At 50.4% G+C, this 14,200-nt stretch overlaps 3 protein-coding genes across 3 annotated transcripts; 1 reads left to right on the top strand and 2 right to left on the bottom strand.

Annotated features, from left to right (window-relative positions):
* Positions 1 to 1,145: 1,145 nt before the first annotated feature.
* On the bottom strand, positions 1,146 to 3,433 carry ColSpa_06770 (copper amine oxidase 1; the record flags this gene model as incomplete). Its single annotated transcript, XM_049272982.1, has 5 exons — positions 1,146 to 1,305; positions 1,356 to 2,200; positions 2,256 to 2,381; positions 2,450 to 3,026; positions 3,096 to 3,433. 5 exons carry the CDS (start codon positions 3,431 to 3,433, stop codon positions 1,146 to 1,148), a joined length of 2,046 nt encoding a protein of 681 aa, XP_049128939.1.
* A 1,733-nt stretch (positions 3,434 to 5,166) lies between these two features.
* ColSpa_06769 (choline transport protein) lies at positions 5,167 to 5,922 on the top strand (the record flags this gene model as incomplete). The annotated part of the gene is made up of 1 exon (XM_049272981.1): positions 5,167 to 5,922. The coding sequence occupies one exon, from the start codon at positions 5,167 to 5,169 to the stop codon at positions 5,920 to 5,922; it is 756 nt and encodes a 251-aa protein (XP_049128938.1).
* Positions 5,923 to 5,997: 75 nt separating this feature from the next.
* Positions 5,998 to 8,535, bottom strand: ColSpa_06768 (putative transcriptional regulatory protein; the record flags this gene model as incomplete). The annotated part of the gene is made up of 5 exons (XM_049272980.1): positions 5,998 to 6,975; positions 7,040 to 7,291; positions 7,363 to 8,107; positions 8,163 to 8,327; positions 8,390 to 8,535. 5 exons carry the CDS (start codon positions 8,533 to 8,535, stop codon positions 5,998 to 6,000), a joined length of 2,286 nt encoding a protein of 761 aa, XP_049128937.1.
* Positions 8,536 to 14,200: the final 5,665 nt, after the last annotated feature.

Here is a 14,200-nt window from a genome sequence, read left to right as displayed (position 1 = left end):
CAGAGGGAGGAGAAGCAGTAGAAGATGACCTGCTCGCATGATTGCGTTTTTCTAGACTCTCTCCCTCAGACGTCCGTTGAGTGTTCAGCCTGTTGTGTTATGGAAGCGTGCTTGGTTCTCGAGGCAGTAAATTCGACATCAGATTGGATGCGAAAGGTTAACGAAACGAAACTCCAGAAGATAACTTTAACAGTGGAGAAAGTGCGCAAAAGCTCTCACGAGAACACAAGCTAGAATTGCGCCGATGTAAAAGTCGTTTCTATTCAGCATTCCACTTGAAATATTCTTAGGCGGTCTAGAGCGCTAGCGGGGTCCCCGGTGATTCTAGCTCTCATGTCACAACCATTTCTTTATCGCATGCAGTGACTATAGCTCAATCGGGATGAGGCAACGAAGGTTCTTCATTCTAAAGAACGGAACCGCTTGCAGAAAGCTTGGTCGCATCATATCTTTCGGAAGGAACGATTGTCTGTTTGCGGATTTTGCAACAAGACAGTCGCAACGTAAGTGCTTTATCAGTTCATGGCTAGCCGCTAATCGCCACTAATTAGGGTCACCTCAGCAATCAATTCAACTCTAGTTATCTGCTTTTTGCATTGACGTTGTGGCTTACAATTCCGAAGGGAGACCAGGCTGGTCCGGTCCGCAAAGGGTGACGTATGGCTTAGTGGGTCCCATATTTTGTGCTATCTGAAAAGTACAACGGGGATGCGATTACCATAAGCAGAGAGTATCATCTGACGAAGGGTCTATTTAGTCCTCGCTACGATCCATCTTCCAGTTTTTTTTTGTAAGGAGGTGGCGGGTGCGCGACTCCAGCCCTAGAACCAAGCTTCGGTTCTCTCTATACGAAGCAATAATAATTTTTTGAACAGAGCTCGAGAATGTGTCATCACAAATGCCCAATGTTACCTGTTTAATCACTCATTTAGGCCAACGCCCAAGTAATACGGGTCAATCCGTATTTCCGCCCTCTTTGGCTATCTAAATAAATCAATCTCCCTGCTCAGTATTCATACTAGTTAACTCTTATGCTTGACTACATACCAATGGTATTGGCCGGAGATCTCTTTCTTTCCTGAAGACATCTTTATCCATATATGACACGGGCCCATGCCGTTCTATACCCCTCTGGGAGTCTTGCTTTATAAATTGCTTCGAATGGGAAGTTGTTCCTCGGCACAGCAACTACCGTTGCCTGAGGTCAGTTGTGAGCCAATGTCCTTGTTTGAGGGTACGTCTAGCGCTGGGTTGCCGGTGAAGAAATCAGAAGGTGTAATGTGCAATTGCAGCATTTCGACGGGCCTACAAGCTATGAGTAAAACGTAATAATAGTCAGAAATATCGCCACTTACATCACTGGCCAATCTTCGGTACGAGGGTTGTGTGTCAGTCCGAAGACACTCCAGACCACAACATCCTGGTTGAGGACATCGTCGTTCCTGTCGGCAGCATCCTTGACACCTCCGACCTCGACCTTGCTTTGCAGGGTGTATCGACCGCCGGCGTAGAGCTCATGGTCCTTGTATTTTGTGACCCAGAGGTGGTGGCGAGCGAAAAGCGCACGCTTGGACTGGATGCTGTTGGGGTCGGCGAGGAGAAGCTGCGTTGCGGGAGGTGTGATCTTGTATCCGACAGGCTTTCCACTGATAGGGTTTGACTTCTTCAGATTCTGGACCTTGAAGACACGGTTGTTCATAGGCGCTGCGTCGAAACCACCCGACGTGGTGACTGGCGTCTGTCTGACTTCGTAAAGATTACCATTAGGGTTTGTCCGCTGGTCGATCTTCAGAGGTAGGCTTTCCTCCTGCACGACGGTATTCTCGTTTCCGTCGATTGAGGGGTCGATGCGTACACAGAAAACATGCTGATGGTTCTGTGCCAGAGCACCTGGGCTTACAACGTTGCCCCAATGAGCAGTCTTGCCCGGGTCAATGTTGACAACTGATACAATACCCGTGGCGCGTGCCTCGACGACGATGCCGGCCGCCTGATCAAACTTGAAATTGAAAATGTACTCGTAGTTGGCGAGCGTGATGATGAACTGGATAACGAGCTCGCGGCGACGTGTCACGACAGCGCGGCCAGTGCGCCAATTTGTGTGCTTCCAGTTGATGCCGTTGTCCTGCTCGTGGAGGCAGATGACGTTCTTGGTTTCAACGGCATTTCCCTTGGCATCGGTAAGGACACCATCGAAGTACTAGCTTCAACGTTAGTATCGAGGACGAGTGAGAGAACCTCAATGTAGGACATACCTTGATCACGCCAAGACAATCGCACCCCAGAGTCAGATTGTTGACGGCGTTACCGAGACCACCGTCGCCAAAGTCGAATGCTTGCTTACGGTGAAAAGGCGGCCGAGGATCTGCGTAAGGCACAGTCTGGGACAGTTTCGTCAGATTTTGCTCCCCCAGCGACCTCACATTATGTAGTGACAGTTGAGACTTACCATATCGCTCATGCTTAAACGGTAAACTACTGGACGCCCATCGTATCGAATATCATGAACAACAGCACCCTCACGAGGGTTGAAAGTTACGCGCATACGCCACTTCTGCCACTGGATGAGGTTGCCATCCAACACCGAGAAACTGGGACCTTCAGGTTGGACCACAGTCAAGGGCTTAAGATCCTTGCGCGTACCGTTCGGCAGCAGTTCGGGCACGTACTCGCTGTTCTTGCAGTGATCAACAACAGTAGGCTTGTGCGTCTTGCCCTTGAAGGCGTCGCCCTTGCCGCCAGTAGCAAGCTCGTCGATACGCACGACTTCCTTGGTATGCGCATCCATGACAGGGATCAGGGGCAGGGGGTAGGCGTAGAAGTTGGAATCCGGGTTATTGCTCCGCGTGTCCCGTGCAAAAATGAGGGCCTGGAAGAAGCGGCGGTCCCCATCCGCTGGATCGGGAGCGCCGTAGGGCCATGGCTCGATGACGACCTCAAAACCCTCTGGTAACTTGAGCTCCGCGACCTTCTCCTTGAAGAGTGCCGAACGCTCTACTGCTTGAGCAAGGGTTTCGAATTCAAAGCTAGGCGCATATGCATGTCAACACTCCTCCTCGGTGCGCAAAATGCGGGGTAGCAGGGGTTGGACGTACACTGTTAAGCTTGCCTGGTGCTCAGAACCAATGACTTTCTGTTCAATAATCCTGCCAAGGTCAAGGTCGACTATGGATTCAGTGTACTGTGCTTTGCTTGTACCGCCAATGACATCGTAGAAAACCTGTGCGCATCTTGCTGGTCTCGGTGACGAAGCTGTAAGTTTCTGAGAGTGCTCAAGGTCCAAGAATTTCAACACCTCGGCCTTTGGCGGTTCCAAGACATAAATCTGCCTGAAATCGAGGACGGATCCGTGGTGGGCAGAGAGGACAATATCGCGGGCTTTGTTAGTTTCTGCGAGAGATAGAGCAGACAAAGGGTGCGGAACTGATGCCATGTTGGGTGATCCAGGAGCCGACAGTGGTGACAGACGATTGTTGTCAAGGCAGGTCTCGAGACTGAGCAAGATGTTTGTGTTTGTGAAGGTTCCGGAAAGCGGAGGACTGTGACTCTGAAGCGTTCAACCTATTGGCGCCTATCTGAGACAATGGGCAGATGTTCCGCGAGCTTTGGCCCCATTAAATGAGTCGAGAACGCATGGTTGGCTGTGTAGGTCGGAAATGGTTCCGAGCGCTGCGTGCGGAAACCCTCGGAAAGACGGAACCACCCGAGTCAAGGACCTCGTTTCCATCGCTCTTATCTTTTACCCCGGCCTGGATAAGAGGCTATGGGGGCTCATTTGTTAAAGAAATCAAGCCCGAAAGCTACTCAAAGGCTCACTCGATTGGCCACTGATTATGATGACGTTGGTGATTGGATCCATTGTTGAAGATAAGAAGGCGGATTCCAGCTGTGGTACCGTCGCAGCCGAATATCGTCTCCATCTCGGAGGAATCGTAGCACTCCGATTTGGGAGCTTCTGACAACTTGAATGATAAGATCAAGTGTATCTTGGTGCTAAACATAATACTTATGGCGTACATAACGCGAGGGCGCCCGATACACAGGGGCCATCGCAGTAAGATCGTACGACGGCAAGTCAACACCATTGATAATGGAAAACGAAATGAAGAAAGACACTGCAACTCTGACCAAAATCGGCTCACAAACAGACATTGCTAATGGCGATGACTATCGACTAGCTCAACTAGGGCACGCGCAGGAGTTGAAGAGACAATTCTCGTTGCCTGCCTTGGGAGCGTTGTGTCTCTGCCTCATGGCAACTTGGGAGGCTCTGTCAACTGTTGTCACACAAGCTCTTGTCAACGGCGGCGCACCTTGCCTCTTCTATAACCTGTAAGTCGACAACCTCACTTTAGGACTTGATAGGTGCAAAACTAACATCATGCCAAAGCATTATTTCCACCATTTGCACGGTGTGCATTGCCTCATCACTTGGAGAGATTGCTTCCATATATCCAACTGCTGGAGGTAAGGTGTCTTGGGCTCGTGTTCAACTTAAGAAAGCTTTCGAAGACTCCGAGGCAGACAGAAGCTTACAATCAAATGTCCAGGTCAATACCACTGGGTTGCGGCTTTATGCCCACCATCGACTCGGTCCGCGGCCGCATTCACAACTGGTTGGGTTGCCGTCGGCGGTCAGGTAGTCTTGACCTCGTCGGCCGCCTTTGCAGCCGGTCTCCAGGCTCAAGCTCTCATCATACTCAACGATGACTCCTATGTATCGGCACGGTGGCAAGGCATGCTGTTCTACTGGGCGATCCTAGTGTACAGCATGGCCATGAACATTTGGGGTCACAGGCTACTGCCAACCGCAAACTTGATTTCCGGTAAGCCATGCCATGTTGGCTTCTTCCAAACCTGGTTTCATTGACCGATATCAATAGGTTTTCTCCACGTCTTCGGTTTCCTGGCAATCCTCATTGTGCTTGGCGTCATGGCACCTAAGAATACTGCCTCGTTCGTATTTACGGAATTTGTCAACTCGAGCGGCTGGGAAAGCGACGGCGTGTCATGGCTAGTGGGGCTCATTAGCGCAGTATATCCCTTTCTTGGGTAAGAAAGTCCCTTTCTCAAAGCATGAATCCTCCTGACGACCTTTGTAGCTACGATGCTGCATGTCACTTAGCTGAAGAGTTGCCAAACGCAAGTCGGAACGTTCCTCTCGCCATGGTCGGCAGCGTTGTCGTCAATGGCCTCATGGGACTTATTTACGGTACCTTGCTTCTTTTCTGCACAGGTCCCCTCGAAGCACTCCTGTCAACTCCGACCGGATTCCCGTTCATGCAAATCTTCATGGACGCGACAAAGTCCCATGTTGGCGCGACTTTCTTGTCCATCTTGATCATCCTCACCGCTGTTGCTGCCACTGTGGCAGGAATCACCTCCACTTCGCGGACCTTGTGGGCGTTCGCCCGCGACAAAGCCACGCCTTACGATCGCTATCTCAGCAAGGTCAACAAACGCCAACAGATCCCAGTTCCCTCCGTCGTTCTGGTGACCGTTCTGCAGATGCTACTGGGTTTCATCTACCTCGGCAACACGACGGCCTTCAACGCCATTCTGTCGATGGCCATCATCGGCATGTACTCTAGCTACATCATTCCCATTGTCTACATGATGGCGTATGGCAGAAAGAACTTGAGTCCCTCCGATTATGCACCCTTCAAGCTGGGTCCAGTGCTGGGTCCTGTCTTGAACGTCATCAGCCTGATCTGGATGATCGTGGTCATCATATTCAGCACCTTCCCCTCGGCAATGCCCGTCACGCCACAGAATATGAACTATTCCATTGTCGTGATGGCTGGGTGGCTATTGTTTGGGGTTTTCTACTACCTGTCTTTTGGCAAGAAGAAGTTTGAGGTGCCGTCAGTTGACAGCAACGTCGTGACCGGCATCTCCGTTCCTGTGGATTTTCATGTCTGAACACTGTTCATATTGTTTTAGGAACGTATCAGGCTTCTACCTCAGCAGTAAAGAAACGAGAGAGCCCTTCACTCATCATATCAGCCCCTGGAACCGCCTTGAAATCTCCTCTGGGTCCCCAAGTGACACTCCTTGCTCGCTGCCCCCAAAGAACCCTACTGGAAAATCAGATGGCGCCGGGTGGCCTGCATTTGCATGTCCGAATGCGTCGAATAGGTTCAACAAGTCGTTTCCCATATTAAACATATCCGGTATAGAACCATTCGTCTGGGGACTCGTATCGTAGGCGTCCCATTGGTGTTCCACTCGCCTCCCATCCCGCTCGTTGTGACTAGACGCCTGATCTCCTTCATTCACCTGTATCTGAGCAAGGTTCTCGTCTCCGTTCTCCGTCGCTTGAGGAGCTTCTCCCTTGTCTGCATCGCTCCGTAAACCCAACGACTTGATACTGGGAAGAAAGCCCCTGATGGTCTTCCATAGTCTCCGACTTGCGTGGCCATGGCGTGAAAATCCTTTGATGAGCTGAACAGCCTTCAGGAAGTTTTCTTTGCAAAGGTCTGTGAAGATGCCTGGTGCATGACACACAGCCAGGAGAATCACGGCCAGTGCGCTCATGAGGAAGTAGTTGAACGCATTCTGCTGCCGCGCGTAGATGTCGCTCGTGTCGTTCAAGTGAACAAGGACCTGGATCGTATCTAGCGCAATGTCAGTAACAAGCTTAGCGCTCTGCATATCTGCCTTGATGCTGGCAGTGCTAAGGACGTGATGTCTGTGGATGAGCATCCGCATTTGGTTGCTACGTAGGTAAAGAAGGGTCCGTAGCCGATGCATGCTACGTGGCTGGACTCTAGGTGCAAGACCCAGCCTTGGGTGTCGAAGTTGCAAATCTTCTGGTATGGAGTTGAGCCAATTCAGCGTCATGAAGTCCAGGAATGCCACTGTGTCCCTGGGAATGAACTGTGACGGCGATTCAAATGGCGGAAGTGCATCCCAGACTTTGGAACAGAGCCTTCCATAGGCGACCATGCACCTAAGATAGGGATAGTCGTCTCCCTAACACAGACCTGTCAATATATCACCCTGGGTGGAGTCAATGCAGAGAACGGTGGGGACTCACCGGCTCAGGTAATTCAGGGTCGATATCCCTGTCAATGAGCCCAAATGACAAGCTTGTCCCGAAACTCCAGCGGCGGTCTAGAACATAGACACACCAGAAGCACCGCAAAGCCTGGTCCCTCTGCTTGGGGTCTTTGAAGTTCTCCATGAGGATGGCTCGCCGATGCAGCCCAATTTCTAATACTTCTCGCCCCGAGATGCCAATGGATCTCCAAGCTAGCAGTTCCTCGCCGCAATGGAACCAGTAGATGCTCTGCGACTGGTCAGTCACCAATTTCGGAACCAGCCGTGTCACACTTCCAGGAAACAGTTTTTCGAGCTTACCAGCATGGTCATGATTTGCAGCTCTTTCAAGTCTATAAAAGCCTCTCCAGAAACACGGCACACAATGGGCTCCACTGCATCAATAAGTTTCGTGCTGATCGCATTCTGCCCTTGAGCCTCCATTACTATGGACGTGGCGATTGCAACTTTGACGATTTGAACATCCTTAAGTTCGATCTTGGGTCGATCCTTCGGGGCTCGTGAGTCGGCTGGTGGGTCTTGTGGACGTCTGGCGTAGTTGAGGATATGCTCTAGGTTGGCCGAAATGTCTCTCATGTTAGTAAAAGGATAGACTGACTCGATTTCCTCTTGATACACATCAATCAGCCGGAGAACCTCGTCAAAGTCCAATATCAGGAGAGGATCGAGGTCCTCTTGCGCTGATGACGTGTGGTGGTCGGAAACCGCGGAAGGTGCTCTCGCCGAGGCCACGGGAGACGCAGACCTACTCGTGGGCGAGGCGTCGCGCGTCTGGATGTGCACCCGCGATAGGGACGACTCCGCTATGCGAAGGCTGTAAGCGGATCTCGTGGGTCCGACAAACTGAGGTTCTCTCGGTTCGCTGGGCCGTCCGGTTGACTCGCTCGTGTACAGAGGACTCGGATGCTGTGGGCCACCAAGAGCCGCTGGTGACCGGGTGTTGATGTGCGTGATCTTGTTGGTGAGCTCCCGAAGTGACGACGACAACGTGGCGACCTGCTCCCGGAGAATGGCGACCTCGTCGCTCAGATTTTTGTATGGAGAACTGTTGGTGCGGTTAGTATTGGGTAACTCTCTGTGGCGTCATTGCAACATAGTACGGATTGATAGATTCATCCCTCTCGTGTGTAACCTCGCGTTCTCTAAGTGGCGTATGTTGCGGGCCGGGAATGACGACGCATTCGACTCCATTGGAAAGACATCGCTGGCAAGCCTCGCGATGGTCTTCCTTGATGCATTTGAGTTTCCGCTTCTTGCACGCGTTGCTATCATTAGTTGAATTAGCTGTGGTCTCAACATATGAGGGACCAACAACCAGATGCCATACCAGGCTACAGGGGTGTACTTGGCTCGTTTGGACCGCTGGCCAACGCCAGATGCAGACGCAGGGGCGGCGCGCTTCTGGACCGATGCGGAGCCTGCCGCCGTCGACTGCGGCGTCACGGCCTCCGTCACGTCAGGGTCCGGGGCCATGTTGCGCTTCCAGCAGGATCGCGGTCTCTGGGATAGAATGCAGCGCCGCGGAACAAGTAGAGGTGCTCGGAATTGGGGGGCGATGTGGATGTTGATGGAACGGAATGGTTCCGAGGGGTGATGCGGTCGTTCCGATATTTATGAGATTACCTATTAGTAACGTACGGGCGCTCCTTATCTCGGTGCTGCATCCACCTGAGGATTTGCAGTTTTGGGGTCCAGATACAGTGGGCGCTGATAACGACTAAGCCTCCAAAACAGCCGGGATCCGGCAGGAAAGTCACCTTCGTTCAACGGCCACCATGACTAGTCATCCGAGGGATGATGGCAATGCAGCTCAAGCTAGTCGAGGAGAGATTTAGTTAATAACTAGTATCTACTATAGCGATAAATGTATCTTCCGTAGTAAACCACTTGCTCTTTCTTTAGCTGAACGCATGACAGCATGGAATGAGGAGGGGATGTTACCGCTTCCTTGATGCAATTCACAGGCTCGTTTACCTGGTTGTAAATCCTACTGAAACTGCCCGTTGTGAACGTAGGTGAATTCTTACGTATCTAGACACAGCGGGCAATCTCAGCCGACGACCGCTGTCTATAGCTGCCGAGCAGGGGTGGACTAACAGCACCCGATTGAACCAATTTGCCTTCTAGATAACAGAGAACATTATGCAAAATAGGTCATTGGAGTTACCATATAAAAGTCGCAATGAGAGTATCTCCAAACGCTGAGCCACATTCTCAGAGTTCCACGTAGGTTAAAGTAGCTAGACCTCAGGTCTTGGAAGAACCTGGGACAACTAAGCGACTTCACTTCGATCTGAGCTAGTCCATAATCTAAACCACACTTGACAATGAGTAGTACTCGATAGTTAGGCAAAGATGGCTGAGTAGGGGTGCTGACGGCTGAGATGGTTAAGGATGTAGGCGCGAAGTTTTGACCGGGGGGAGACTTGGCAGAACTATGTTCGGTGCTACTCTGTGAAGCCCCTGGTTGTTGATTACTAGACGTAGGGGACGATATGTCGCTGGAAGATCCTTGGGCAACACTACCCGGTGATGATTGATATGGTTGGCTTGACTGAGGAAATCTGTTCATGACGGAGGAAAGGATCCTTGCGAACTCGGTAGGGACCTCTGCCCATCTTTCCTCGCCACAAGACTGCCATCAGACTCGTTAGTCCAAAATTAAGTTATTGACTACGGCAGTTTGGCTCACGTACGCATGTCCAGTATACCCTTGCCTCTTTATCTCTAAGAAGCCTCTTGGTGGGCCCCAAGGGCCACCAGTCCCAAGACTCCATTGTCCAGCTCTCAACCTTGCTTTTAAAGGACTCCACTATCGACTTAAAGTAACCGTCGACGACTTCATCTTTGTTTCGAAGCCAAATTTGTGACGGTGGGATGCACTGCAGTTCCGTAATCAGAGTGGGCAATTTATATAGCCTAACCAACTCAGATCTCTTGCTTCCAGGCTCAAGCCAAGCCCTTACCACGGCCCGAAGCTCTGTTGTCATGGAAGGGTGGACGAACTCGTGCAGTTTCTGGCGGAGAGTCAGGAAGGCTGAGCTTTTAACAAAAAACTCAGTGATGTGATGCAGTTCCCTGAGCGAACCGTCGTATTGCTCATCCTCTTCGGCTCCGGCTTCTTCGATGCCCCCCTCGTCATCCGAGTCGTCTTTTATCTCTTCTTTCCCAAAGCGATTTTTAAGAAACTCTTCGATCTTTTTCCTGTTGTTGATCGACTCTGCTTGGCTCGTAATGTTTACTGAAAGCTTTCTTTGCGCAGCTGGGAACCTTGAGAAGAGCTCAATTGAGATCTTGATTGCAAAATGGCCCACAAACGCTGCAGCGACGCGGTGCTCACTGTTCTTTGCTTCCAGCTTGAGGTCCCTCGCATAGTATTGTAGAAGGCGGCCAAAGTTATTCCGCATTCTGTTTGGCTCTATGGCGCCTTTCTCCACTGACTGATTGATCAGGACTAATAGAAACTCGTCCTTACAGATCATATCGGCAAACTCTTGAATAAGCAAATTATTACCGGTTGCGGACATCGACCCTAGAGACGTCAGGCTTCTCAATGATTCGGCTAGAGAGAAAACTGAGTTGTTGTCAGGATCCGAATCAGAGTGTTCCGAATCGGTATCAGGCTGTAGGCACTCAGAGGCTGATATATTTTCAGGGTCTAGGAAGGAGCTTGCGTGACTTATTTCCAATGGGGTTTCGATGCCAGCTCTTGGTTCTCCAACCCTACATTCCACCTCATTTGAGTTTTCGGCCACCACAGCGGTGTCTTCTTGTTCTGCCACTCCTAGTCCTTGGCTTATACTCTTCTTTTCGTTTCGGATCTGCGTCAGTCGCGTGATAACAGGTTTGGACAACGTTTCTTTCGAAGACATCGCCTCCATTTGACTGCTGATAAGAGCTTCATAGGCCTGCAGACGAGCTTTGAGAGACTTTATAGACTGCTCAGCTTCGCTTAGACCCGCTTTGATGTGTTTGTGTGCCGATGGACGCTGTGAGAACTGGGTACGCTCCGTTGATGTAGATTCAAACCGCGCGATCTGGGCAGAGAACTGAGAACACATATCGAGACCTTGTCGGGTGCTCTCCTTCTCCTCTAGCATCGCATTCCACGTCATTGTAGCGTCGTTGATAGCTTATTTATCCATAGCCGTAATTTGGTTGAGCCTTTCCGTTATGTCTTCTAGACGGGCATTCAGATCGTTTGTGGTGTCCACGATCATGTCCTTATAACCCTCAAGAACCTCAAGCGATATAGCAGTGGTACGTCTTTTAAGTTATGTTATAAATAAAGGCTACTACATGACAGCGTAAACATAAATCAAACGCTACTTACAGGTTTTCATCTGCTAAAGCAATCCTGATAGTAGACTTATGTGCAGCTAGCATAGTCCTAAAGTCGTTGATATCAATTTGAGAATGTCTTTGTATTATCCACTCCCGTACGGTCAAACGCGATGGGTCATTGGGTTGTTTTCCGTATCGAGTAATGATTCCAGCATACTCTTCGCATGCGTTGCCGCAGCGTTCAAGTTGCAACATGAGGAATTGGAAGTCGAGGGTCGGGTCGTTGGCGATAGTCTCAAGAAATGAGCTCAAGACCATAGATAAATCACTGACTTCTGCTTCAAGTGCTCGGATTTCCTTGTTTCGGCTTTTGAATCCACGGATGAGTCCGTGGAGCGCTATGCTGGACTTGAGAGCAAAGCCTCCAACTGCCAAAACGCTAGCCGATATGCTGATCGGATCTGCCATGATGTATGTGGTACGTTTTGATAATATTGACTGCAAGTGTGGTGATCAGGGCAACAAGTGAGCGGCGAAGGAGTTACTAAGCTCTGAAATTGCCATCAAACGACTGGCGTCTGGTATGCGTATAAAGCCTTTCACCTTTCTTTCAGACCCTTATCGACAAGAGCGTCGTTGGTGTTGGAGGTAGAATGGCGGCGGTTAATGAAACACATCATCTCGTTGAGGGGTCGCATGAGGCTGGCGGGTAACTAATAATACATCTGCTTAGCAGGGGTGGAGTTGCCAACCGCAGCGTTGGAAACCTCGGCGTGCATCTTTAGGGCGCTAAGACACGCGCCCTAGGAAATTTAATGGTGAATCCTGCCTCAAACCATCGATACGAGTAGCCATCAGAAACGAGCTGCGCCGTGCTTGCAGGGGAGATTGCTGGTGTTCACTAATGCCGTTGCCGTACATCAAAGCCACCACCTCCAAACTCTTCGCGTAGCCGAGGATTCTATTTTCTAGGGTTACAGTATATATACAGTACAGTCCGAGACACTAAACAGTTGCTGATATACATAAAGGAATCACACCACGTACTATCTCATCATGCAGGCTGGAATGTGACGTGCTATCTCAAATTATGAGCTTGGGCATTGTGTACTGTCCTGAAGAATATACTGGTATGCTGTGTGCACTGGTTATATTTCTGACAATGCGACCTGATTCGCGCTTGAAACTGGGCATGTTCAACTTCTGATCAAGGTCTTCCGTGACCGAGCTGTGGCGTATAAGGAGTCATAACACCACATTGCACATGTACCCTTAGATAGACTTATGAATAGCTACGCAATACACACATGATTGGCCCAAAAGATCAGTGTATATAATCAACGGTCGATTTTACTTTGTTCTTGCTAGCAAAGCGGTATATACGCCCCTTACCTTGACAAGTCTAGACATAAGCGTGATTCATCAAGACGTTCCAATTCTATGATCTTGGTCTGTTGAGGGACCAATTCTGGACTTCTGGAGGCTTGGATAGACCGTGTGGGTCTGAACCTGAATAGAAGTGAGCAAATGTGAGAAAATGTGAGTAAGAGGTCAACGTAGGCTGAACACGGTGAGTTGGGTTGGGTTGGGTCTGCGCTGGGCCTACACAGCGCGCATTCAAATTCAACACAAGCGGCGCTGCGTTGCATAAGCAAGGGTAAGGTGTCCATGTTTGTTTCATGAAGTCAGTGATACAAGGTACAGAACTTTTTCCGAAGCCCATCGCGGAACAGAGTGCCCAGCGGTCTGCGACCTCATCGCCTAGATCTGTGGGGACAATGTTGAACATCACTCTTCTCTCCTTCGTCGACATGATGAGACAGAATAGTGGTTAGATGTATGTCGCACGCCCTTTTCTGGCGTCTCAAATTTCCATTGCTCTGGCCACGAACTATGTTCCAGACGTCTGGACCAACAGCCGTCATCAACAACCGCAGCTACAAAGAAGGACCTATGCTTTTTCGAGGACTACGATTACTCAATTGCAAAATTTAACCAACGCAGACGCGGATTTCGGCACACCCCTTCTGTTGAAATAACGCACAAAGGTATCGCCTCGCTTCTGCGGGAATGGTAACCTAGACGTATCCGGCAAAGGGGCACATTTGCCATCAACTCTGTCATCTGTTTCCAACGCCGCATTACAAGGGCTTGTTTTCCGACACCTGCTGCAAGTCATTTCACTTGCGGTACACAAAAAACGGCATCCACGTTACCGAGCTCTCCTCTCTATCCAACGTCAAAACCACGGCTTGGATCTCATCTGCATGCGCCGCTGAGTGAGGGTCCCTCCCCGGACAACGGTTTTCATTCTCTTCGACACCAATTTCATGAACGGCCGCCTGCAACCGATCCGTTCTACATGACCCCAGACAGAGGAGACTGGGCCATCGATAAGGGCGGTGCGTCCATGATGACTACCCCGCGTGGTCTTTATTCTCTACACGTTAACCCTGTTCACGTACATCCCAGCTTCTCGGCACTCCATCGTGCTGACTATTGGAATCCACCAGCAGCTCATGGGATGTCATGTTAGACGCGGATCAGCAGGAGGACCCCACCTAAACGTTTGGTCTTCAGGATACTGTGCTGCATTCACAATCACATCACACATCTCGGAACCAATAATGAGCTGATGGGTGCGGAGCACCGATTCTTGTTTGTGCTATACACCCCTCTAGGACATTGCCAAAGTCCTTTCACCATCCAACGCAAGCGTGTGCTGTGCGTGTACCCAGCCGACCTCACGGTCCCGTGTATATACATGCCAACGCCGCAGGGCATTCCAAGCCCTCGTCTTCCGGACCCAAAAGCAAACCGAGAAAGACATTCCGTATCCCCAACACCTTGCAGA

This window comes from Colletotrichum spaethianum (assembly GCF_022836535.1).
Source record: "Colletotrichum spaethianum MAFF 239500 DNA, contig16, whole genome shotgun sequence".
Taxonomy (NCBI): domain Eukaryota; kingdom Fungi; phylum Ascomycota; class Sordariomycetes; order Glomerellales; family Glomerellaceae; genus Colletotrichum; species Colletotrichum spaethianum.
Note: the sequence above shows the minus strand (reverse complement) of the source record. Positions and strands in the feature narration are given on the sequence as shown.